The sequence below is a fragment of the Rhamphochromis sp. 'chilingali' genome (genome assembly GCF_963969265.1).
Source record: "Rhamphochromis sp. 'chilingali' genome assembly, chromosome: 11".
Taxonomy (NCBI): Eukaryota; Metazoa; Chordata; class Actinopteri; order Cichliformes; family Cichlidae; genus Rhamphochromis; species Rhamphochromis sp. 'chilingali'.
In genome coordinates this window covers 29,580,861-29,606,731 of record NC_137938.1, presented here as the reverse complement: position 1 = coordinate 29,606,731, position 25,871 = coordinate 29,580,861, and the positions used below count along the sequence as shown (strand labels likewise).

At 39.7% G+C, this 25,871-nt stretch overlaps 2 protein-coding genes across 3 annotated transcripts; both read right to left on the bottom strand.

Annotated features, from left to right (window-relative positions):
• Nucleotides 1–173: 173 nt before the first annotated feature.
• xrcc1 (X-ray repair complementing defective repair in Chinese hamster cells 1) lies at nt 174–19,842 on the bottom strand. Its single transcript, XM_080896270.1, has 17 exons — nt 19,358–19,842; nt 19,167–19,259; nt 17,976–18,083; nt 17,730–17,888; nt 17,314–17,391; nt 16,139–16,262; nt 15,831–15,937; nt 13,749–13,911; nt 13,432–13,672; nt 12,208–12,324; nt 5,196–5,277; nt 5,022–5,121; nt 3,154–3,202; nt 2,197–2,333; nt 1,963–2,053; nt 1,792–1,867; nt 174–1,245 (listed from the first exon to the last, which is right to left on the bottom strand). Exons 1-17 carry the CDS (start codon nt 19,406–19,408, stop codon nt 1,138–1,140), a joined length of 1,884 nt encoding a protein of 627 aa, XP_080752396.1. The 5' UTR covers nt 19,409–19,842; the 3' UTR covers nt 174–1,137.
• A 223-nt stretch (nt 19,843–20,065) lies between these two features.
• LOC308405813 (myelin-associated glycoprotein) lies at nt 20,066–25,590 on the bottom strand (the record flags this gene model as incomplete). 2 transcript variants are annotated; one of them, XM_080896564.1, is made up of 8 exons in its annotated part: nt 20,066–21,203; nt 21,301–21,466; nt 21,559–21,661; nt 21,942–22,214; nt 23,013–23,276; nt 23,358–23,669; nt 24,351–24,752; nt 25,470–25,590. In XM_080896564.1, 8 exons carry the CDS (start codon nt 25,588–25,590, stop codon nt 21,048–21,050), a joined length of 1,797 nt encoding a protein of 598 aa, XP_080752690.1. In that variant the 3' UTR covers nt 20,066–21,047. The 2 variants fall into 2 exon arrangements, with proteins under 2 accessions (XP_080752690.1, XP_080752691.1); XM_080896565.1 differs by having other exon boundaries at nt 21,115–21,224; nt 25,470–25,542.
• Between the last annotated feature and the right edge of the window lie 281 nt (nt 25,591–25,871).

Sequence of the window (25,871 nt, the reverse complement as noted above, 5' to 3'; positions counted from 1 at the left end):
AGGGCACAAAACAGGAGGAGAAGTAAATTAGAGAGGAGAGAGGACTAGAGATCACAGAAGGAATGAAAAGGAAGAGTGCCTCTCGAGCTGCAAACACAAGTGAAGGCAGAGAAAGAAATGAGAGCAGCTCAGTGCAGAGACAGTTTGATTAATAAAAAGAAAAGAGAGCAAAGTTTTTAATTAAAAATCTTTTTTTTTTATTTAGACAAAATAATTAGGTATTACAAGGAAAAAGAAGTTTGAGACAGAGAACTGAACAAGCCACTTTGGCCAAGCAGCAAAGGAGATGTTAAGCTGGACACTTGCACTTGAATTAATGAGAATCTTAAAAAGGATGCTAACACTGATGTCTGTTTTATGTCCTCAGCCTGTGCTTCTTTTACAAACACGAATAAAACCAAAACTCATTTATCAAGACAAAGAAATTTATAATGTTATCCCTTTTTAAATAAATCAAATAAAACAAAGAACAAAAATGTTCAGTTTCTTCTTTTTTTCCATGGCTGTAACCTTCCATAACTGACATCTTTCACCTGACTTTGGGTCATTTTCATAATAGTCTTCCCACTTACACAAATGGTGTATTATCAGTGCTGCTGGCTGTCAGGACAGGGTGGTAACTCATTTCCAGACAGTGCCTGAGGTAGCCGAAGCGAGCAGCAACAAACTGCAGCACAGGAAGTGAGAAATTCAAAAGACCTGAGCCAGAGTGTGTGCTTCATTCGCAAAGCCCAAGAGACTCAGCAGCACATGGATGATGAAGATGATGGTGGAGATGATGAAATTGGTTCCTGGCCAAGCTGGGGCTAACGACCCTCGAGAGCACAATCTAAAAATAAACCTATACTTAATCCTAACAATAACCCCAAGAAAGAAACACTATGTAGTGGACAGTCTGCAGCGCTTGGCCGAAAGTTGAAAACATTTGCAGAGAAAACTGCTTGAGGTGGAGAAATTATATGTATATCAAATATGAAGTCCAATATAAAGGCATCGATAATAACAAACAGTTGACTTATTGCTCTTTGAAAGTGTAGCTGTTTATCTGAAACGGAAAATGTGTTTATGGCTTTCCCTGCTGCTCCTTCATCAGGATGAGGGTGTGAGTGCGGCCGCACGCTGCATACAGTGTATAGTTCAGGGGACGACGGTGTAGGGCTGATAGGGCAGCATCTTTTGTCGTGCACTGATTGCATAAATCCATTCCGGTTTGACAAAATTCAGATTGGTGTTCTCCATCAGCGCCTGCGAGGAAGTCAGAGCAAAAGCAAGAAGCGCAGTCATGTCATGTACTTGCATTACAAATGGTCAGACAGGCTGAGGTGTAAAGCCTTTAAAACCCTTCAAACTATACCTAAGCTTCAAATTCAAATGCTAAAAAAGCACGCAAATGGCTGGAAACCATAGTAACCTAAACTTGAAAGGTACTAGTCCCCACTGCTGCTGAATTTGTCCTGGGAATGCTAAAGTGGTGTATACTGGTGTATACTGTGCAAATGAAAAGGGCTCAGAACTCTGGGCTGATAACGCTTGGAGTGGAAAATTTAAAGGGTATTTCCTCTCCCTTTTTTTATTTTTAGCTGTGCACACTGTATAATAAAGCAACACTTGACACAAAGTTAAGTGAAGCAATTTCCTTTACAAAATTGTCTTGACTGTGGGAGTAAAAGATAAAAAGCTTACACACATGGGTACACCGAATATTAAATCTTTTTAAGCCCCTGTTAGACATGTTTATTTGGTTGTGGCTGCTTATTTTCAAAGAAAAAGAGAAAAGAGGGTACGACTCACGTCTTCAAAGGAGTCGTGCCACCCTTCACTGGTCACCACGAACTGCACCTTCTCTGTCATATAGTCCTCGATCACTCTGTAGCAAAGACAGGCACATAAATTACAATTATAATTGCACAGATTATGTCTTTTTTTTGTCCATTGGGAATAACCACTGAAAGTCTTTCTTACCCATTAAAGGCAACAATGTATCGTAACAGCAGTCGTCTGTCGTTATTGGGGAATTTACCGTAGAGGAAAAAGTGCTTTCCGCTTAGGAAATCTAGAAGAGAAGACAAAGTGGGAAGCAAAAGATCAAGAAGAGTGGAACACAGTCTGTAGGAAAATTATAAGAAAAGAGGAGAAAAAATAAAGAAAGCAAAACACAAGCAGCCAGAAGCTGGATGGGAACTAATTGATGCATACCTGGGAGCTCGGGGATGGGATGATCCTCTTCAGCTTCAGCGTCAGTGTTTTCATCCGTCGACCCCCCGTAAGGATCCTCGTCCTTCACCACCGTTCCTTCTGTTGCTGCTTTCTTCGGTTTTCTCCCCTCTTCCACCCTTTCACAAGGACAAACCTTTTTATCCTACATGTTAACAAGCCTGCTCTCAAAAGATGGTTTTTTTCTTGGTATTGTGTGGCCACATTCTAGCAGGGGCCACAGCTCTGCTGTCTTTTTTACACATTTAATGAATCTTTTCATTATTTTCGCTCAGGGAATCCAGGGAATCTCGCTAAGGGATCAGCTAAAGACCATGGAGAAATTTTAAAAAGGATATAATGTTGTTTTAACTGTGCATTTAGGACTAAATGTAACAAGTAAGATATACATATTATATATAACATCAGCAATATAGTCATAAAGTCAATATAGATTTAGTCATGACAACACTATAGGCTACTTTAGTACAGCAGTATCTCTTTTAAAGGCTAATGTGCCCAAAAGCTGTTTATTAAAGAGCCAAGAATTTTATGTCTTCTCCCATAAACATCTTGAGGGAGCAGATAGACTATTTTATTCAATAGAGTGTCTTTGCAGGAGTTCATTTAATCTGCTGAATGGTGCTGGAAAAGTAGCATAAAGCGCGTTTTTACATTACATCATATGTTTTTACTGCAATGTCTGCAAAAACGATGCTGATTACGGCAGTAATGCTGAAGGAAAATAGTAAAATGCAGCTCATTGTGACCTAAAAGACAATGAAATGCTCTGGAAACAGCAGGAGTCGCTGGGAAAAACTGGCTCGGTGCGAAAGAAAACATGTTCTTCTAAAATTATTAATCAGAATAAGACTAGAGCACCCTAACAATCAAATAAGAATTAGTTATCGAAGAATGAGCATTACAAACAGCAGAATCAAAATGATTTGTCCTGTTTACCTCTGCAGCTCATCCTCTGTGTCCACTGCAGATTCATCATCATCGCCTCCTGGGAGAATGAGACATTTTTTTTTTAAGTGTGATTAAACTCACCAGGTTTGCCTGAAAATGTTGGTAACGAGTTTTGTATTTAACACAATTTTCCCTTCACTGAGTTCACCGACAACACAAAATACTGTGACCGCTCTATGACCCTAATCTTAAACTAATGAAAAGATTTAAATTCTGGTCACCTGGAGATTGAGATTGTTATGCTGCCATTATGTTTTCTACAATTCTCATCGAGCACAGATGGGAGCGAAAAAACACACCAGGCGAATCTGCTTTTTAACGAGTACCCGAGAACCAAATTAAAGGTGAAACCAGCCGAGCCATTTCTGCCAAAAACACCTTGACAGCATCAATTTTTCAGTTCTCTTGCACCCCGCTGGAACGATGAAGTGCCATTCTTCCAAAAGATATTTTCTCATTTGGTGTTTGGTGATGACTGGGTGGAAAGCCGTCTAACACTCACAAAAGCCACAGCATGCGATTTTCATCATTTTTAGCCATTTATCGACTCTCTGTGCCACCGCAGAATAAAGGTCATCTGAGAACAAATCTGTGAGGTTAAGTGGACCAAGTGACGCCCCCCCGCCCGACAGCACAGATCAGGTTTTTCCTTTAATTTGCACATTAGAGTTTGAGTAGATGTCACCTTGCTTGCAACATCTGCCACCACCGTAAAATCCTGTGTTGTTGACGGGAAAAAGAGAAGGTGGTCTAATTAAAAAGCCGTCTGTCGTCATGTATGTGTTTGGTGGGTCAGCCCTTGCTGTCTGTCCTCTCTGATGCACCTCAACACTTTATTTCTGGCTCTCGTATTAACATAGAAATGAGATTCATGCTCAAGTCCCTTTATGGTGATTACATTTTACCCCTGTTCTTTTTTTCCCCCCCCACCTCAAATTGCATCTACAGTAAGTATGTTGTTCCTGTTCTTTTTATTTGTTTATTTATTTATTTTTTAAAATGGCAGTGCTGCCATCTCATCCATTTCCAAGTGCTTTATAAAGGCTGTCCCTTTTGTCTGATCCCTGGGCTCTCAAATTGTCCCCTGGCCTCCTCTCTATCCATTCTGTCCTCTTCAGCTCACGTGCGACCCTCTTCTCCATCTCTAGTTATTTGAGCTAACAGAGTGAATAATTTTCCTGGAGTCTCAGCCATTTACGCTCAGCTCCCGGATCTTTTCAGTGCAGATATACAAATGAAGGTTTACTTGTTTATTCATTAAAATGAATTTAATTAACAAGTATGCTTTAAATTTAGGGTTCCAGACCTTTAGGTTTGTAGTTTCCTTCACTGTGGTTGATTCTCACAGAGCAGTTTCTTGGCACAAATAAACCTGTCAGAGGTCTCAGTAAGACCTCTGACGGCTGTAAATAATATTACCCGATAAGCAGACTCAAAGATACACTGACACAGGTCTGTGCATGACGGTCTAATGTTGGAAGAGAGAACTTTCTTTTTCCTTTTTGCTTGTTTTTGGTTTGTGTTCCTATTACTGGCACTTGATTCAAACTGTAATTGCCTGTTTAACTTGGCTGTCATTTTTCAATTTCATCCGTTTCACCTGATCATTGAACCGACTGTCAACTTCCCATCCCCTGCCATTTCCTTCAGTCTATTTGTCTCGGGCAAACCTTGGTTCTAAGTCAGCTGAATAACATTAAAAAAATGTTTTACATTGCTTTCATTTTGTAGATGTTTCTGCAATGATGTGCTCGACTTTTATCCCTATAACAGCCTGAAAGAAAGTCAAGCCGAAATACTGATGCTGGCAGAAATGTCTCAAAGTTCAGACACATTAAAAAGCGCTTGATGCCAACCTGGTTCATCCACATCAGTGGAGCCAGCATACTCATCATCTTCCTCCTCCTTCTCTGGCGTCTTTTTGGCCGTGACTTGTTTCTCCTTCTTCTGCGGCGTCTGCAAAGCAGCAGGGAGCTTTAAACCTGACATTCGATTATATTTATAGGCTCACTTAAAAAAAACAAATTTACCTTTGTGTTCATTTCCTCTTCGCTCCCGTCGTCCACTTCCATTTCACTCTCTGAGCTCGATTCGGGTCCATCCATCAGAAACCTACAGAAAAAACAAAACAGTGTCAGGATGATTAAAGACCAAAGAGTGAAGTACCTTTCCTCAACATATCTTGTTCCCAATCAGCTCTACTTGTGCAATGACTCAAACTGCAACAATCCCTTGTCAGATGAGGGGGAGAAAAAAAACTAAATTTCAACAAGATGGTAATATCTTTTAGCTGACAGATCAACGACCTAATGTTTAAAACATTACCACAGACTGTGTATTACATACTTTGAAGTTTGCATAGTGGGAGAAATCTAGTTTTCTGCAGGACGAGGGACAGAGGGACAGAAATACAAAAACTTCTGTCCCCAAAAAACAAACAATACATTTTCCTGGGGGGTTGGCTGGTCTTTTTTTTTTCTCACCAATTACTCTCAGTCACAAGTGGATCATCTGAAGCACTCAGTGAAAACAACTTCAGTTTTCAATGAGAATTAAGGCAACCTATGTCACAAAGATAAGAGCGGGCAAAGTCATAAATCACAGAAACTACTCATTTGTTCTTTAAAATCCATTCCTGCTTTATTTGTTTTTCATTTAGTAAAACAATACAATAGTATAGTTTTTAACAATTACAGCTGTTACATTTCTAAACTCTTTTAATCAGTATTAAAAAGGTTTAGTGTAATATGATCTAATTATGCAACAGAAGAGTTGAAACTGGGAAGAAAAGCTCTTTTAGTTTTGTTCTGACCTGCTATATTACTCTACAATATGGACTGTGGAGAAATGTACTATCAAAAAATGCACTTATCATTGTGGAGCAATGAGGGAAAAGGGTTTAAATTAAATAGGGATCAATGGAGCCCTATCCCCAGCGGTCTGATGACTCCAGATTTGTCCTTTTTCGGAGTGATGGGGGGCATCAGGGTGAGGAGAGAGGTGGATGAAGTGCTGCACCCGTCATTTCTGATGCCTGCTGCACATGCCTGCAGGAGCAGTGTTATGATCTTTGGATGGTCAGGATCGGTTCAGCAAGATGTGCTAAAGTAGCTGACTAACTGACTATACTGTATGATCAGGTTTTTCCTTCAATTGATTTTATTTCTCCCCTTGAGGCATGGGTATATTCCAAGATAAAAATGTCGGGATTCAATGGGCTTAGACTGTGAAAGAGCGATTCAGGACCCATGAGACGTAATTTTCACGCACTGACTGACCACCACTGCATCCAGAGCTCAACCCCACTGAGACTGTTTGGGATGTGCTAGAAAGAATTTAAGCAGCGGTCCAACTCATCATCAATATAAGATCTTTTATGAAATATTAATGCAAGTTTGGATGAAAATAAATACTGAGAGCTGATCAAAGTGATGCCACAACATGTGCGCAATTATTTTGACCTTTGCTTTGGCTGGGCAGTGTATGATGATTAGTCTAGATCAGTGTTTCCCAACCTTTTGGAGCCACGGCACGTATTTCACATTAGAGAAATCACACGGCACACCAACAAACAAAAATATCACAAACAGAATATTGCATATTCTTTTCAAATATTTATCGATTGCTATGCTGAATTGTCTCACTTGCAGCATGATTATGTAATTTCTTCTTCGTCTTCTTCTGTTTTACTGGCAGTTGGCAACCCATTTAATTGGAGCAAGAAGTTGCACTGTCCTCTGGTGGAAGAGAATGTAATTGTTCTGCCCGTTACTCAAGCAGGTCGCTTAAAGTGCTAATCAGGTGGAACCAGATAATCTGTCACGGCACACCAACAGTGACGGGAAACACTGGTCTACATGTAAGCATATGTTGTTGCAGCGCAATAAAAAGAAATCTACATAAACATCAGCTGTGCAAGCAATAGTTTGCTCTAAAAATTAAAGAGCCACGGAAACGGATCAGTGATGAAGTCCACCTTTTTTAAACTTACATGTAATTAAATATGTGGTTTCCTGTACTTTTCATACCTACAAAGAGCAAACGGAGGATTACAGGAGTCGCACCACTCTCTGCTCTTCCATCTGTGCCACATCTACTGTAGCACCAGGCGGACGACACTGCCAACTACAAGGTGAATAAGTCTTCTCACTGAAACTCCAACCTTTCAACTCTGTGGTCAACCGGACCAAACACAAAGATGCAATCATGATTTTCTCCATCTTGTTGTGAATGTTATTGTGATGCAAAATGTCATTTCTATTGGCAGGGCAAAAGCTACCAAGAAAAATCCCCTCTTGGGCAGATACCAAGTACTGCCATAGCTATAATACTGCTAAAATTACTCCCAGTCAGACTCTTAAGAACAGTTGGATTAGTCTAAATTCAAATTTCTGTTTAACAGACTGGTAAAACGAACATCTCGGGACATTTCCAAAAATTACTTCATTGTTAAAATGTTTTCTGAAAACTTTAAGAGATTGTACAGAGAATAAATAAGCTAAATGGTCCAATAAACTCCACCAAGAACACCTGTGTGTAGTGATAATGCTACTGAATGTGACATGTAGAAAAACAAGCAAGTAATGAGTAGAAAACCAGTCTTGTAGCTCTTGCACACACACACACACACACACACACACACACACACACACACACACACACACACACACACACACACACACGCACACACACGCACGCACGTATAAATAGGAAGCGTCCAGTGATAACGTTTTATTTCTGCCCACCTTTTCTACATTTTCCCTCAAGCCATATAAATTCAGATGGACTTTATTAGCTTGGAAATGTGAAGTGCAGAGAGTTGAAATGCCACAGTTATGGTGTAATCGTTTCCACACATACCACAGGGAGTTTTACTGACATATGTTTACTCGTGTTATAAAACTCAGTGTCCAGAAAATTGGATAAAGAAAAAGGACAACGTGGGCAAAAGAAACAACTGAAAAACGGCTTCTTAAGATAGCGAGAGTTGTTAAGCAGCTCGATCTGCTCAGTAATGAAAAGCTGATACGTAACTTTACGTAACACGAAAAATGCAGAAATAAATGTAAAAGAATAAACATTTTTATATTACTAACAAACATTCAATGATTTTTATGGAACACTTATTTTTAAAAGAAAGAATATGTAGCTCAAGGTTTTTTTTTTTTAAATGAATTTATTTTTTAACCGTCCAACAAAGTACGTAAAATTCCCTCAACTATTAAAGCCATGCATAGCAAAAACATCAACTTTGATATATCACCTTGCAGTCGGGGTTTCGAAAAGCAGCGTCAAAGAATTAAGCATTCATCGCTCACAGTTTTAAAAATAACAGACATACTTTCTTTGCCATTGCTTTTAGCCCGACATTAGACTCTGTCAATATCAGCGTCTTTCAATGAGGTTGTGTTATCAAACCTTTAAAGTCACAATGAATGAGGCAGAAATGCTGTTGATTTTTTTTTTTTAATCTTAAAGCTTCTCGTCTGCGAGTCCTTAAATTTCTACATTTTTTTTAAATTTTGTAAATATTTTATTTTTGTTTGTTAATGGAGAAAAGTTTTTTTGATACGAAGAATATTTTTGTTAAACTAATTTTTAATAAATAAATGACCTCACTTGATGCACTTTAACGCTTTTTGCAAAACACCACGGTGCAGTGAAGTGTTTGAAAGAGCTTTGCGTTTTAAATTAATTAAAATGCAATTCTGTTGCTGTGCTGGCAGCAATATAGCAGTATTCTCCAGGTCCTCCTTCAGACGTTGCTAAAAAGCACTGATTAATTGAGAAATATATTTACTCACTGAGTTCTTTTTTGATTGGATGCTATGGATCTAAATATGCACCTTCTCCTCTCCTCCTGCGCCTGGATTCTCACTGATTGGATAATGAATGTGCAGAAAGCATTTCTTGGGTGCTTAGCTGATGTCACAGGCTCATTAACACATACATGACATGATCCGCATGCATGTCAGGAAACGGTGAAGGTTAGAATTCGCCTTCAGACGCTCGGTGTTTGCGTGCACATTGGGAGCAACAGTTTGAGTGCGAGTGTGCGTATTTGTTTGGGTACTTGTCATCATCAAAGTAAGTGGTCCCTTTAATTACCCATAGCAGATGCAGCTTTTAAATAAAAGATACATCAAAGCCGCACACTCCACAGGCTGCACAATAGCGGAGCTGGGCAGGGGAATGGATTATTCTGACAACGGGAGAGGGGGAAGCAGACTGGGGGCGAGAGATCTTCTCTACTATCACAAATTGATACAGAAAGGGGAGCGTTAGGGCGAATGACGACACAGGCTGCAGTCAACTTTTCATTTGAATTTACTTTTTGAGAATCGTTAAATAAAGATCGGATTTTTCCACGTTGTGCCCTTCAGCAGGATTTTATTTTAAAAAGCTTTCCTCAATCTCTCACATTCTTCGCGTGCCTCATATGCAGACTGTAGCTGTCTAGAGAAATCTCATCACACTGCAACTCTGGCCACTTTCATTTACAGCTTTGAAGTTCGACATGAAAAATATCAGATTTCAGCGCACCTGTTTTATCTACGAGGTATGCCCTGCCGCATCGCCGCAACGATCTCTGAGAACTGACAGTCACACCTACCGATAGTCACGCCTAATTATAAGCAAAGGAGGGCTCATTAATTACATCTGAGACATTCCCGAGTGCATTCCTGGGATGCAGACAGAGCCGAAATGTGACGCTTCTTTTCCATTATGGAGTCATTTCATTACATCGTTACTTATATATTGTTATAACATAAATGTAATTATGAAAACTCTCACGGTGTTACAAACGAGGTTTGATGCAAACATAATAAGGTCATTAGTGAGGTGACATTTTCAGTTTTAATGATGAAAACGTTAAACGAGGAGCTCACTGTGTAAATGTGCACTGGCATTCGTGCACAGTGTAAAAACAGGCAATGAATGTGAATCTTTGATTTAGAGTATCTGCAAGGTTTGAATGATTAGGAGGTGCTGACGACTATCATCAATCACCATGCAGATCCACAATTATTCAAGTACAAGATACGTTTTTAAATCATTGATTGATGCTGCCTGGGACAGAACCCTGAACACCCTTCACTTGATGTCATTACTTACCAAAGTAATGACATCAAGGATGTTGCATCTGGATGTTGCAGCAGCAGTCATCTAGTCCTGATTTTGTGGAACGAAAAATCAGCCAAAGAAAAAGTACTATCAAATGATGACTTTTCTAAAAATCCTCCGGTCAACTAAACATGAAATTTAACTTTGACTACATCGAACAGTAGCGAACCACATCACATCTTATTTTATCTTCAGCCATGCAATCCTTCCTGTTTGTGATGTTATTTTCTGAAAAAGTCTGGACAGCTCAGAGAAAATTATTTCGAATACGACATGCTTCACAATTATTGGATTTTCTTAGTTTTTATTATCATGTAAGTAGTTAGCTGAAAACGCGGGTAACCAAGCAGGCTGCTTAAAGCACATTGGTGAATGTTAACACAGCAGGCAGCGGTAGGTGAAACCCTCGTAAAGCCTGATGCAGAAGCAGACAGCATATGAGGAAATAATCTGAGAAGTCTTCAACAGTTTGTTTCGTCCCCACTGCTTGTTATTTGGTGGTGAGTCTCATATTGTGTACGAGGAGTTAGACACAGATAAACGTAGGCCATTAAGAGTAGTCATCCGTCTTTGTCAACCATAAAGTGTGTAGATAAACTCAGGCTGCAGTAAAGCGGCTACAGAAAGGGAAGGGGGTCGGAAGTGTCTCTCTTACTATAACTGTACTGCCACTGGGTTGTTTAGGATATTATCACATGTCTGATATTGATGCGATATCTGGCACTGTGCACCCTAGACAAGTCCCAAGTCTGCTGCAGAGCAAACACACAGAAAACTTCACTCTCACATTCACACATCTGGCCAGTTTGGAACTGCCATTAAACCTAACATGCATGTCTTTGGCCTGAGAAAGGAAGCCAGAGCACCCGAACAGAACATGCAAACGCTGCACACCGAACCCCAAATCCTAATCCTTAGACAGCCGGTGGATTCAAACCCAGTACCTTCTTTTTACAATATCAACTCTCGCGGCCCGGTACCGGTCCTTGGCCCGGGGGTTGGGGACCATTGCTATAGGGTATGAGTAATAGGTGTTTTTACATATATTCTGTCTTCTTGACTACATTCAAGATAAGACCCTTTAAAAAGGCAGAACAGTTCAGTAAATTCACACAAAAAAAGCAGCAATGGAGTACAATATTTAATATTGGGCTCTCAGAAACCACTAGCCCCACCTGCCCATTGTTTTTAGTATAGTAACATTATTACTATACAACACAGGGATGAAGCTGATTCATTAGCAAGATGTACACAAAACTACTTACAAATAACAGTGATTAAAATTAGTACAGCTTATAGAATACCAGGTTTCATATACTCACATATGCCTGAGCTTAATGAACCTTGCATGGCTCGACTTCGAACCAGAGGCAATCACTGCCAACAAAACAAGTATGAAAGGACTCCTTATATTATAGGGCCCAGCTACATAAAGTAAATTGCAGTCCTATCCCAATTAATTTGGGCCATCCACTGCCTGAGATGAGCATCCAGCTCTACATTATTCAGCACACACAGATTTGTGTGGAGCGATGACAGAAGGATCTTGATGCTGCTAAAGTTTCCCCTATAATGAGCCCTATAATTAGATAGCTGCTGGAGTTGGGTGGGTTGAATTTGTGATCACAGCAGAGATCATCTGCTCAAGGTTATAATGTTCTCTGCAGCAAGCGGCAAACACTGCTGTGAGGGGTGTATGTTGGGATGATTTAATCAATGAGAGTGTTTTGCATAGACCGTGTGATGTAGAGATGCCGACGTGGCCTTAATCAGATGCGGATTCAAATGTTGGACACATGTTCCAGGTTATAACCCGGCTGTCACTGAGTGGAAGTGCCCTTTTAAAGTTCCTGTAGTCAAGCTTGAGCCACTGTCTGTTATTAAAGTAAAATCATTTCTTCTGCATTTCCCACTCACCTTTTGTAGGAAATTTTCTGCTTCCTCTTGTGGCAATCCAGCACCCAATCCTTGCGTACGATGATTCCACCCGCTGATTTCACCTGGCTGTACTTGGGGGTGTTAGCGAAGGCACAGCTGCAGATTAATGGGCCGAAAGAGATGCACAGACACACAGAGACACGTATGGTTACATCAGTAAAGAGACGCTAACAAGGGCAGGCTGCTCTGACAGCAGAGATCAAGATGCAATCAAACTGAATTACTGCGAGTGCTGACAGGACTTTTACACAAAACTCTGATCTTTTTCAAAGATGATAATCGAAATCACACACACACACAAAAACCCATCTGAAACAATTACAACACAGATCTCTTGCAAGGCACGTTTGAAATTTTGTTGAAAGATAACGTGATCTCGTTATTTACCGTGATTATTTTCAGAGATCATTATGATATTTCAGTTTGAACGTCTCACACAACATTCAATTTTAAAACTATTTATAAAAAGCATAGCTTGAAAACGTTTTCCTTCTGCTTATCTCCCTTCATTTTTATCATGTGCCAACTTTCTGCAGTTTCACCACATATTGATCTTTTGCCTTATCTGCAGCTCTTTTGCATTTGCTCATTTATCTCCACGCATTCTCTTGGTGAATCTTATATTTGTGAGCTGTCCTTGACACCAAAGGACGGCAGTAAACAATGTCCTTAACAGCTTGAGCTGATGTGGTAAAATAAAAGCCATATTTTAGTAGAACTGATGTTGTGTTGGTGGTGTCAACTAAACCCAACAACACTGTAAATAAAGTGACATTATATTTTTGCACGAGGTTATGAAAAAACACCCCAAATGTCCTTCGGAACAGTAGGTACTATAAATTTTTACTGTTCTAAAATCGTAAAAAATAGCAGAGAAAACTGATATAACTTTAATGTCTGTCCATAAAGCATAAGACTAGAGGATAGAGCCTGCAGCTGTTAGCCCACCACAAAGACAGAAATGCCAATAAGTAATTCAGAAGTTTGGATAAGCAGGTTTTGTTAACCTTGAACAGTACCAGACTCCCCGTTTCCCACTTTTTGCTAATACACTAACCACCCGCAGGCTTTAGCTCCCAATTCACTGAGCAGACACGGACAATGGAATAAATCTTTTCATCTAAAGTCAGTAGTATTAAATTCAGGGATGAATTAAAGTTATGAATGCTAGATTATGCCAATTCATTCCTTTCAGCAACTTACATAAGATGTGTGGCGTCAGGCGTCCAATCGGGTCGATACTTGGCTCCCATTTCCAGCGCTTTTTCCCTCAGCTCCCCTCGGAAGGGGTTCTGAAATCCACTGAGGACAAACACCACCCCCTCCATGAGCCGGGTGAATGGGACCTGCTGCTCTTTCTGGGATTTGGCCTTCTGTTTAGTTTTAGGCTCAGGTTTAGACTCACTCTCCCTCTTCCTGTCAGCAGCCTTCTGAACTGGTGATGCTGTAGAGATTATTAGAAAACTCAAGGAAAGTTCTCCACATGAATAAATAATGCAAAGATTCCGAGACTGTGTTACCTTTGGCCGTGCTTGGGCTGGGTGTACTGACTGAACTCGGCTTGTGTTTGGGGGTTGCGGCTTTACCCTCAGGTGAACCAGATGGACTTTTTTTCTTCGAGGGAGGAGGGCCGGGAGCAGATTGTCGCTCTTTGCTGAATTCAAATTTCCTTTTTGCTGGTGGCTAGAGGTGAAAATTCAGAGTTGAAATTGCTATTTCATGCCTGAAGTCCGCGAACACCTGGTACCAGTTTATATTATTACTGTAGTCTATAGATAAAATCAATGAAGTCATGGGGAAAGCAAAAGAATTATCAAAGGATCTGTGGGAGAACATAGTGGAACTTTATATATAAAGGAATAGAGAATCAGCACTGTTCAAATTCTATTTAAGAAGTGGAAAATGAGGGATTATGTTGAAACCAAGCCACGTTTAGAAGACCATCAAAATAAAATAAAAAAAAATAAATACAAAAAAAAAAAAATCAGCCACAACTGCACAGAAAATTTTTTGGGATACAAACAAATGGGTAAAAAAAAAAAAAAAGGGCAACATGGTCAAATCACCAGAAGAACAACATTGCTGTACCCATGTCACAAAGCAGATGCTTACATTGTGCCTAACAGTAGAGACAGAAACTTTGGTTTCTGAACTGAAGGAAGAGTTGTAGACATCAGCCCAGAAGCTGTGCATAGGACGCACTTGGACATTCCAGCTTGACAATGAAATCAAAACAAAACAGAAAAATGATCCAAAGAAACAATCATAAATTTTGCCAGGATTTGTAAACTTACATGCACAACTGTATCTAACTGGGGTAGCTTTCAGCTGGCTTTACTATGCACAGGCATGTATTTGTGCAGCTCATCGCAGCAGGTGGCTTTTATTCAATTTTCCTTTCAAAAGCCAAAGTGACATGCGGCTGTCACTTCCACGTGTCTGAGCCCCTCCTACTTTCCTTCTCAAGGTGTCCTCAAGCAAAATAACAATGGTGCATTTTCATGTGTGCCATGTACACATGGAAAAAAAAATACACAATGTATTTTAGGCTTTCTTGAAGGTGAAGGTAAAAAGTATAAAAAAAATTACAAGTATCAAATTTATTTCACAACAGTTTCCTATTTTTCAACCATATAGTTTTGTCATGATAATAAACCAGGGAGCACACGTGTATTTCTCTTTCAGTCAAGCTACCTTAGCCTAATGTTACTCCAGTTTAAATACGTGCATTTACAAAAAAGTTCATATCAATGCCCACTATGAGGTAAAGTCAGTTTCAAGTATTCTGCCATTGTTGCTATTGACACCCCACAGGCTGTTCAGAGTTTGAAATTGAAGTTTTTTTAAGGCTCCCTGAAAGTTTAAAATACTGATGTGCTGGTACTGGCTCATTACCTTCTAATATTTAATGTTAAGGGGAAAGAAAGAAGAAAGTCTTTGTTTTGGGGTCTCGGCCTTACACTGAAACATGTGCATATTCAGACCCTTTAATTGTGATTCTGGGAACTTAATCACTTCTGTCACCAGCTGCTTCTCGCACACTAAACAACAAGGGAATTACATCACACACAGGTTCTTAAAGGGGAATGGCTGTGCCGGTAACAAGAGGTACCCTCCATCTCAGATTTAAATTTCCTTATCAATGAACCATGAGGACTGTGCATGTGGGAAAATAACTCAATGAAACCAGGATCTTCAACCGATGCAGTTCTGTGAAAAGAGGTGCTCAGTAACAATGATTCCAACCTTGACCTATTTTTACTTCAGTTATTAGATCAAAAGCTTTGATGGAAGTGAAACTCTTAAGATTAAGAAGCTGCCACAGGCAGCATTAACCTGGTATGTTTTTCATTCTCATCGAAGCTCTCAAAGAAAAACTGTGTGAGCATGGGGACAACATGTAAACCCCATGCAGTGACCTTTCTGGGTTTGAAACCAGAACCCTCTTACTGTAAGGCAACAGTGCTAACCACTGAGCCACCATGCTACAGTATCACATGATACCACAGATCCCAAACTAAAACAAACTATCCACTTTCATGTGGTCTAAATATAGAGAAAATCCTCCTGCCCATTAAGTGGAGGGCGGGGGTGTTTACTACCTGTGGTGAGGCAGAGGTGGAAGACGAGGCCTGGCCTGATGAGTGGGAGCTGCCGCTTGCTTGCAGAGCAGCAGCAGCGTAGCTTATCTTCTCACTCTGAGGAGACGCTACAGAGAGAGGTGCAGAGAGCAGGTTAAGAAAGAAAGCAGCCTGATCATAAAGAATGTCTTTGAAATCACTTCTTTTAAAACTAATTAGTGCTCTGTTGAGTTTTTATTATTTAACAAAATTACAGTTTTATTATTACAGTGAACATAAAGAATTTAACTGGCCTCCAGCAGCTGGTAAACTCAAATAATTGGATTTACCTTTGAGTGAAGTGCTCGACTTTGTTGCGTTCTCCCGACTGAAGAAGAGACTGCCAGGTTGAAGGCTGGGCCCGGATGCAGGAGACTCATCCTTCACCCTGAACTGTCCCAGCTTTGTCAGTTTCTGACAGGACAGAAGAAGGAAGACTTCAGAGGCAATAAGGAAGATAGAGAGATGGAAGTGCATTTCCCCTAATACAGCAAAAAGGCTGTAACATGACAAATGAGTCCATGAGTAAGAAAGTAGATTAATATCCAGGAAGTGCTAAAACAAAAGCGTCAGGCGTTTATGCTGAATTCCCACTACAGCATAAACGAAAGTAAAAAAACATAAATCAAGTAAAAATTCCTGTTCAAGTAAAAGAGTACCTCACCAAGCACATTTTGAATTTTACTATAACAAAGTCGCACAGATTATTAACTTGGAGTGTGATTGAAAACATTTAAAAGATGTTTTAAATCACTGAAAAGACAGAATTGGCGAATGAACCTCAACACTTCAACAGTTGTCACCATTCGTCATCATCAGTTGCTAAAAGAAAAACAGATGTGATGAGAAGGGCAGCGTGTCACAGTGGAGTTTCATACCACAGCTACATTTTGAAATATAGTATGACCAGACTAACATTTTAGTTAATATGATCCAAAAACGAGTCAGCAAGCCCATACAATTGGAAAGTGTGAGGTTGAGACAGAGAAAGCTGTTATTGTAGCCATCTGTAGGCCTGGAAAAATTCCATTTCAAGGCACGTCAGAATTTTTTCCAATCCAAAAACTTTGTTCATATTTTTTACTTTCTATTAGTGTAATAGAATATTAGGCTTTGTAAAGGCTAAAGTACAGTAGCTTGTCTGTGCATTGATGACCCCATCACGTCTTATCCTTCCTTGAACGACTTTTGATAGATACTGACCCCTGCAGAGTGGGAACACCCCAGAGGAGATGCAGGTTTGGAGATGTACCATCACAATCTGGACTATGTCAAACATTTTGCTTGCCCATTTTTCCTCCTTCTAACACATCAACTTTGAGGGTAAAATGTTCACTTGCTCCCAAATACATCCAACCCACTAACAGTTGCCAAGATGAAGAGATAATTGGTCTTATTCACGTCACCTATCAGAGGGCATACTGTTTTTCCTGATTGGTGTGCATGGTCTCAGTGGAGTACTTACTGGGGAGGAAGTTGGAGGAGGATCGTTTTTGTCAGGTGGCGAATGAAACTTAACAAAGGCAAGCCCATATGCAATATTCTATAAAGAGCAAAGACAGATTCACATTATATTTCCATCAAAGAGACACAATTCAAACTTCAAACGGTGCCTCAACAACAGGATACCTGAGACAAAGGATCTGGAAAGATCATCTCAGCGCTTATATTTCATTGCTTAATAAAAAGTTACCGTAACTGGAAAACCACGCTGCACTGCAATTACGTTGCTTTCATTTGACACTATAGAACAGGTCCTGTTGCACTGCTGTATTCAGACACTGTCATCATTCCATAAACGGCTTCAGTCTTAATAATAGATATATTTGCTAATTACAAAGGACTTGTCAATTTACACATCAAACACTCTTAGACACTTACCTTGCTGTATGGCTGGCTACACACAATTTTCACTCTGTCCCACTTCTCCTGAGCTGTGCTCTTTTGCAGCTGGTTGGGCCCAAAGAAACGCACACGGTTCATGTTGGTGCCACTGCGGCTCTCCGTGGGCGACATGAAGGAAGACATAACCAGGAGAACCTAAAAGATTGAGATTAAAATCAGACTGGATAAAATGAAGTCATTACAGCATTCAGGAAGTGCGATTATTATTATTTGTAAGAATACCTCATAGTCTTGATCTCTGACAGCTGAAGAATTCCCCACCAACACCTCAATGAAAGCTGAACCTTCATTTCCAATATCAATGCTGTGCACCTGCTCTTCCTTTTCAAACTGAGGGAGAAAAGTAAAAGTTGCATGGTAATACTTCCCAAGGAAGCACAGGATACACTTCCAAAAGAGATTCTTAATCTCAAGAGCTGCGGTTAAATAAAGCTTGAAAAAAAAACTATTCTAAGGCCGAAAGTAAAGCAAGAGAAGAATCAACACACTATTAATTAATCGAATTATTCTAAAACCACGTGGTGCTGCATTCAGCCGTCTGATCTCTGCACAATAAAGACAAATTCAGCTTTTTCTAGATAAATGCAAATATCACCAAATTTGTCTGTATGGTAAGAAAGACATGATTAATAACAAATGAAATGTTAAAAGTACCTGGATGTATCAGTATACAATTTTATTTGGTGATGTACCAGATAAACACATTATTTAGAGCAACTCAAAGCATAACTTTAAATATATTTGATCATCATTATCTAATAACAGTAGCAATAACTTTATTTAATAGCACCTTTCAAAACAAAATTACAGACTGCTTCAATTCAGTTTGATTTATACAGCACAAAATCACAACAACAGTCACCTCAAGGTGTTTTATATTGTAAGGTAGATCCTTCAATAATACATACAAAGAGAAACCCAACAATCATATGACCCCCTATGAGCAAGCGCTTTAGTGACAGTGGGAAGGAAAAACTCCCTTTTAACAGGAAGAAACCTCCAGCAGCCATCTGCCGCCCCTCACAGGGCAAGATTGGAAAAAAGCTAATATAAATGATTACTTGGAGAAAGTGATTAGTTCTCAGTCGTGATTGTGAGTCGTGATTGTGAGATTGGCAGCAGAGACAGCGGATCTCAGGTTATGACCAGGGACGGTAACACAACGTCTGAAATTCACTTTATAATTATAATTTGCGTGTAAACTTCTTCTAGTGTAAAGAAAGCAAATACAAAAAGTTTGTTTGAATTCAATAGATTGTATGATTCTCCCAAAGTTACATGTGTGTAATTTGGTGTTTATGTAATATATGTAAGTATCTGCCATCTAACTAATCTAATCAACGACACCTCACATGTTATTGAATTAGTTTGGTGTCACTTGAACACACAAAAACAACAACAAAACAAACAAACCTGGAGAATGACTGATATCTGCTTCTCCCCGGGTCTGGCTGCTTTCCACTTTCTGTACGTGTCAGAGCTCAGGAGGTTGTCTGCCCTGTGCGTCTGTTTTTGTAACACAACACATGTGAGTATGAAGCAGCCTCACAGCTCAGCTTTCTTCATACAAATCTCACAAAAGCAATACATCATGTTGCACTTACAGAGTCCTCGGTGCTGCACGACACGACGTGCTTGAGTTTGATTTCTGGCATTTCGTTGTTGTTACTGATGATCGTCAGGCTAAAAGCTGATCGATTCACTGATCAGTCACATAAACCAAACGGGCGCGTGCCTCCCCACGAAGCGATCGCAAACGGCTAACAAGTCATATGACACATCCAGTTTCTCTCCACTGGAAGTGATTTAATCCTGAAAGTTTAATTTCTTATTGGTCAGATAAACCGATGACTAACATGTTAGCATGCTAACAAACAATAGGCAACTCTCACTAATGATTTTGGTGACTTTAGCACACCTAAAGGGCTGTTCCGCGTAATCTGTTCACAGCGTTATAGGCATGGCATATATCCGTTACTCTGCTGTTACAGAAAATTCATACCACAGATTTTGATTATGAGTTAAATGTGCGTGAAGGTGCACACATTTTCCCACCAAAAGCCTGTAAACGCCAGGATATGACGTGCCTTCCGACTAACGACTTTTCTATCCAATCAGAGCTTTATTTTCTTCTTCTATGATTGAATTGTTGTGTCACTGAGGTTTATATTGCCACCAGTCGGTCACCATGTGAAGAGGCATTCAAAGAGAGCACTTATTCTTGAAATCTTTTCCGATCCTGCGCAGTTTGTCTCTTTTGTGACAAAACATACACTTTTAAACGTCGTGAGCAGACACTTTAAGATCTCAGAGCAGGGAGAATGTACATTAGCCTTTCAGCTGTCAGTGTTCGATAACACCATATCTGCAAAATTATGCATTACACCAGCAACAAAAAGAGCCCAAAAATAGGTTGTGTTTTTAAATTGAGAGTACATCATAAATCAAACTGGAGATCAGCAATGTACACATAATTACAGAAGTATAAAATTAGATAAGAAAGCTCTAGAAGATATAATATAGGAAACATTTGTACAGACCAGTGTAAATAAAAGTGCACTGATTCAGTATGCATACAAAAAAAGTGAAGTAAAAAAAGTTCATAATCAAACATGTAAATAAATTTGACTTTTCGAGTAGATGAGCATGAAAGGAAGGATTCTCTGCATTATTCTTTTTTGTTGTTTACTGTTGAACTCCGTGTGTGTGTGGGTGTGTGTATACTCAAGCTGATGAAGCTGATGAACACTAAGGGAAATTAGTTAAACAATAGCCTTAAAGAAGTCATTAAAGTTCCAACACAAGAAAAACTTCCAGGTATGCTTAACACAACCGAGTCACTGCTGATGTAATGAATGTTATAAATTTCATCACAGCTGGAGCAGCTCTTTGTCCTTCCAGAGAAACTTTTAAAGCTTCCTGAGGATCACTCTTGTGCTCCAGCTGCTTTTAGAAATGCAACTGAGTGGTCTGGCCAGACTACATCAGATTTGAGGGTCTGTTTTCTTTTTTTCCTCAAGGGCTTCACAGATAAAATGATGAAAACTCTTTCATCAAACCTTTTCATCTCCCTTTGCTCTTTTTTTTTTTTTTGAAGAGCAAAGCACATCTCTGTCACTCGATGGCAGAAATTGTTCAGTTTAGAAACTAGAAGAAAGATAGACCAACCACAGATCAGAGTGCAATGTTATCAAATGCAAATGACATATATACAAGTATTGATTTACAATGTATGCAATATCCTGAGAACAGTATTAATCCAATGTACAATGTAACTGTAATTTAGCTTTGTGATCAGAGAATTTCCAGGTAGATGCCCGTCTCTGCATCTTCCACAGCTGTACCCTGCACCTCTCTTACGCCTCTGACTTCCTGACCAGCTTCTTGGTTAATTCTTCCACCTGGTCCAGGTCTTCGTCTCTCCCCACCTCTCCTGCCCATTGGACGGATCTAAAAAAAAAGGGAGAGCAGCTGTTTGCACTGGAATAAGTGATTTGCTATTTCCTCTGGAAAAACTGTGCACTGAAAGATCAAGGTTATCAAATACCTGCTTAGTGCGGACAAAAAGAGGCGTGCAGTTCTGGTACACAAGCTGGTAGCTGCCATTGGTGTAAACATGAGTCACTTCTGTGCAGTTTATATATAGAGGCATCCTGTCCTGATAAATTTCCAATCCTCCAGGATACATGGTGGGATGTCTTCTTAGAATGTGCCTGAGAGAAGCAGAACAGGTATTTGATAGACTTGATAATTAGGCGTGACACAATCCAAGCAAACTTTTAACAGGAAATGTTTCTGTACATACTTTCTAGCTCTCTTTTTGCAGCAGTAGACAAGAAGGGCCAGGAGGAATATGACCAGGACAGCAGTGACAGCAGGTAAAACCAACCACAGGAAAAATGCTATCTCTGTATGTGGACCACAAGAGCAGCAGTGGATCAGCATATAGTGTCCCATCACTGGATTATATCAACTTCAAACTTCAGTGCAAACAAGAAAAATCAGATTTTTCAATCATAGCTCAAGAAAATTATTTGGTTTTCTTTGCAGCTTCTTTTCTTCTACTTGTGTTTTTAAGCTGCAGGCATGCTGCACAGAAGTTTCAACACAAGCAAGACATCAGAGTGAATAAACAAGAGGCAGGGCTGTTGTCTTTCTTAGTATGGAAAAACAGTGCTTTGAACACACCTTCTTCTCCCTGCAGCAAGACCAGCGAGTCGTTTCCCAGAGCGTTGAAAGCAAAGCAAATCACCATCTGAGGTTTTTCCATTTGCCCTCTCAGAATAGCCGTTAGCACAGTGGGCTCTGATGTTACAGACACATTGTAATCTTGAGGTGGAACAGACCCATTAACGCTCCAGGTGATTGCAGGTTTAGGGTTGGAGTCGACCGAACACTGGCACACCACCTCTGATTCCTCTACAGTACAGGTAGAGGAGAGCTGGATGATGGCCGGCTTATCTGGAAGAGATAATACTGTCATTAGGTTCTCAATAATATTTATGAGGATATATCTACACAAAACACAGGATCTAAGGATTAAAAGGCAATTTTATAATTTTTTGAATGGGTTGGATGAGAAATTTACAGAAAATGAGTTGCCTTCTAGCCTACTTGGCGTATGTAAAAACAACAGTTCATTCACTATTTATTGGCTGTGATTAGTGTCTTTACAGGCCTTGCAGACTGTTTGGTCAGTGAAATCAAATAGATGCATGCAGAAGCTCCACATTTAACTCTGTGTAAGACAAACTCATTGGGATTTAATTGTCCTGCTTATCACCCAGTACACATAACAATGTACTGGGTGATAAACAGGTTTTTTGCCCTTTATTTTCAAATCCATCCTGGTTAATGTATAATCACCTGTTTTTTGTTTCTCTCAATGGCTGCTCTGCAGTTTGCTCTATCTTCACACAACAAAAGCTTATTGTCTTTCCCTTAATTTTTGTGTTTCTGTCATGGACCAACCTACTTACATGACTGAAACTTAACAATTGCTTTTTCTCCTGGGAGAGTTCAAAGTTCAGATTTCAGTTTTTACTTGTCAGTTGGATTTGAATTATGCACCTGTAGTTGTTTTATTTTCCTTTTATTATCCCCCTCATCTGTTTTTATCAAGCTCTACTTGTTGAACCTTGTTAATTTGATGCCAAATAAATGCCTGGTTAAATCAAATCCTATGGTTTGGTTAGTTGGGTGCAACCTAACAACACGTATATATGGGATGCAGAGAAGACCAAGAAGCGGTAGAATTACATTGTATATTAAGAGTTGTGGGTCGCGATTCTCCTCGGCCAATCAGGTTCTGAGCTACGCACCGGACCCTCATATCTCGTGTCACGTTGTACAGCCGGACTGTGTGCGTTCGCTGGTTGAGGTGCACAGTGCGGCCATGTTGACTATAGGACCAGTGGTACTCTGTTGCTGGAGGGTCAGCTTTACATGAGCACATGAGCAGTGCATTGCCCCCCTCCTTCACTGCCAGGGTCTGGACTTGAATCTTCACATCTTTTGGAGGAACTAAGAGCATTAAAAGGGAAAAAGAAAGGTTTTAGCTTACTGAGCCAGGAACACAAATACACGTGTCAAATTTATACTTACACGTCACATGTAGGTCCTTCAAAGTGGATAGTGTTTTAGGGCCTGGGAAGATGACCTGACACCTGAGCTTGGGCTTCACCTGGTGTGTTACAGTAAAGGTCAAAGAGGCCAGTAAAATTTTCCTGTGGGGATCTGGGTAGAGTGTCTGTACTTCCCCAGGTTCAGTTATATTCTTCTGGGCTCCTCGCTCCCACCTCCACTGCAGATCAGGCAGTCTGGAGGGGCAGTGGTAGTTGACAGAGCAGTTCAGGGTGACCAGTTGTCCTTCTGTGGCTGACATGATGCCGCTGATGACAGGAGCTTCAGGGGTGTCTGCCAAGAAGGAAAATCTCCATCATTATGATTTTAACACTTTAGTGTATTAAAAACATAAAAATCATACAAGCAAAAAGACAAATTCTCTTACAACAACCATTAGTGCTAGAACTACTGAACAAGTCTACTCATATGTGATAGAAACAAAACTGTTTAATGAATAATCCCATATTTCTTCTTTTGTGTTTTTCCTGTAGTTGATATTGATTCACCCCCAAACAGCTAGTCGGGCTTCTTCCTGTTAAACCAGAGTTTTTCCTTCCCAGTCTCATGAAGTTCTTGCTAAGATGGCGCTGTGTGATTGTTAGGGTCTTTTACCTAAAATATAAAGTGTGTTGAGTGACTATAGTTGTGAATTGGCGCTCTATAAAGAAAATGTGAATTTTTATTTATAAATGTAAAGATAAAAAGAAATGCTTAATGCTCTTCCTGTACATTTATTTTAGATTTAAGAAAATATGTTTTCACGGGAAACATTTTAAAGTTTATTTAATAGTTAATCTGCTTAAGACACATATGCACTTCATGCAGCTTTTTTTTTAAATATAACTTTCAATGCGGGGGATTCTCTATTGTCTGATTGTACTAATAATTCTTCTATGTAATATTTATCATGTGAAAAAAATCAAAGTGTTTTAAAAAGTAGAAAAGAGGACATGCATTGTTTTCCTCACTCACAAATACGGTCCAGATTGAAGCTCCTTGGCTTCCCCCAGAGTGAGTCGCCCACTGTCTTCAGAGAAATTTCAAACACCTGGGGGTCATCCTCCCTGATCCTTTCGATTTTCACTGAGCAGTCACCATCTGCGATTTCGCCAAAGAGGGATGCTCTGCCTTGGAAATCCCTGCTCACTTGGCCTTTGTCCTGGCTGTTAAAAGCGGTGCTCTGAAGAGGAAAAAAAGGGCCACCACCTCTGAACCTTAGCCGCACATCTACCCACTGCTTCCTCCCTCTAATAGGATGAGGGGCTGGAGGCGTAAAGGAGCAGGGAATAACCACACAGGTGCCCACCAGAGCCTGGACACGGTCAGGGACTGAGGGTACAGGAGAGACAGCCTGCACCCCCCTCCACAATGTTGCTGTTGTACAGAAAGCACAGAAAATCATTTATCCAGCATTATTCGACAGTAGATTGAACTTTACATAATTGAGACACAGCAGTGATATTTCACAGTTTTATTATGACAACTAAAAAGCATAAGAGAATGTCTCAAGGACACGGCTGATTAAAATATTTCATATATTTAAAAAAGAAGCTGTAAAAGCTGTAACAGCATTGATTTCTTGAGACTGTATAGAAAGGTCATCGTAAAAACTAAACTTTATATGACAAGAGGTTTGTGCTATCTGGAAATCTTACAAATACCACACTGTTTTGCAACAGTTGTATATTTAGAAAGAGGAAGAGAGCAGCTGGAGTTTTAACTCTGTTAATAGTTAAATCTACTATTCAGACTGCAAAACATGTCTATGTTCTTGTAATGAAAAACATTTGTTTTAAGTTATAAAAATGTAGAGCATTTTATTACAAAATTACAATCTGATTTGTTAGTATTTAATTTTCATCAGCACAAAATATTTTGCAGAAAACATTCAAAAGACAAAAAAAGTACTTAAAATAAACCTCTTATATTGATAATTTAGGAGAAGCCAGTGGAGCACAGGGATTCATTAAATTACACCACATGGCAAACGTCCTCCAAATGTAGCCAAATGTTAATTTTTTGGAATTTCTTTTTTTTTCAAGAAAGTTTAAAGTATATTTAAAATGATCAATAATTTGTTTAATTACTTACCAAAAATCAGAGGACACACAAGGAAGACGATGTCTGCCTGCATGTCTGCAGCCCTGCTCTGATGGCTCAGACAGGGAAGGATGAACAAAGGCGCAAAGAGGGGGAAGCTTGATTGTTTCATTATGCAACTGGTACTATGACTTCCTGTGATGCCCCCCTCAAACGTCCATTATCAAATGACTGTTTATTATATTTGTTTATTTTACCTCCACTTATCTTTGTCGCTCATAGTGTAATTATAAAACAAATAAATCATAGGGTTATAACTTTAGAATATATATAGCTTATAAATGATCCAAAAATCATTAAAGTGCTGAAGTCCTTTTTGCAAAGGAAAGAAAGACCTCAGCAAGCAGCTATGAGACAGCACATGACAGTGAGTGAGTCACTCTCATGCTGTTG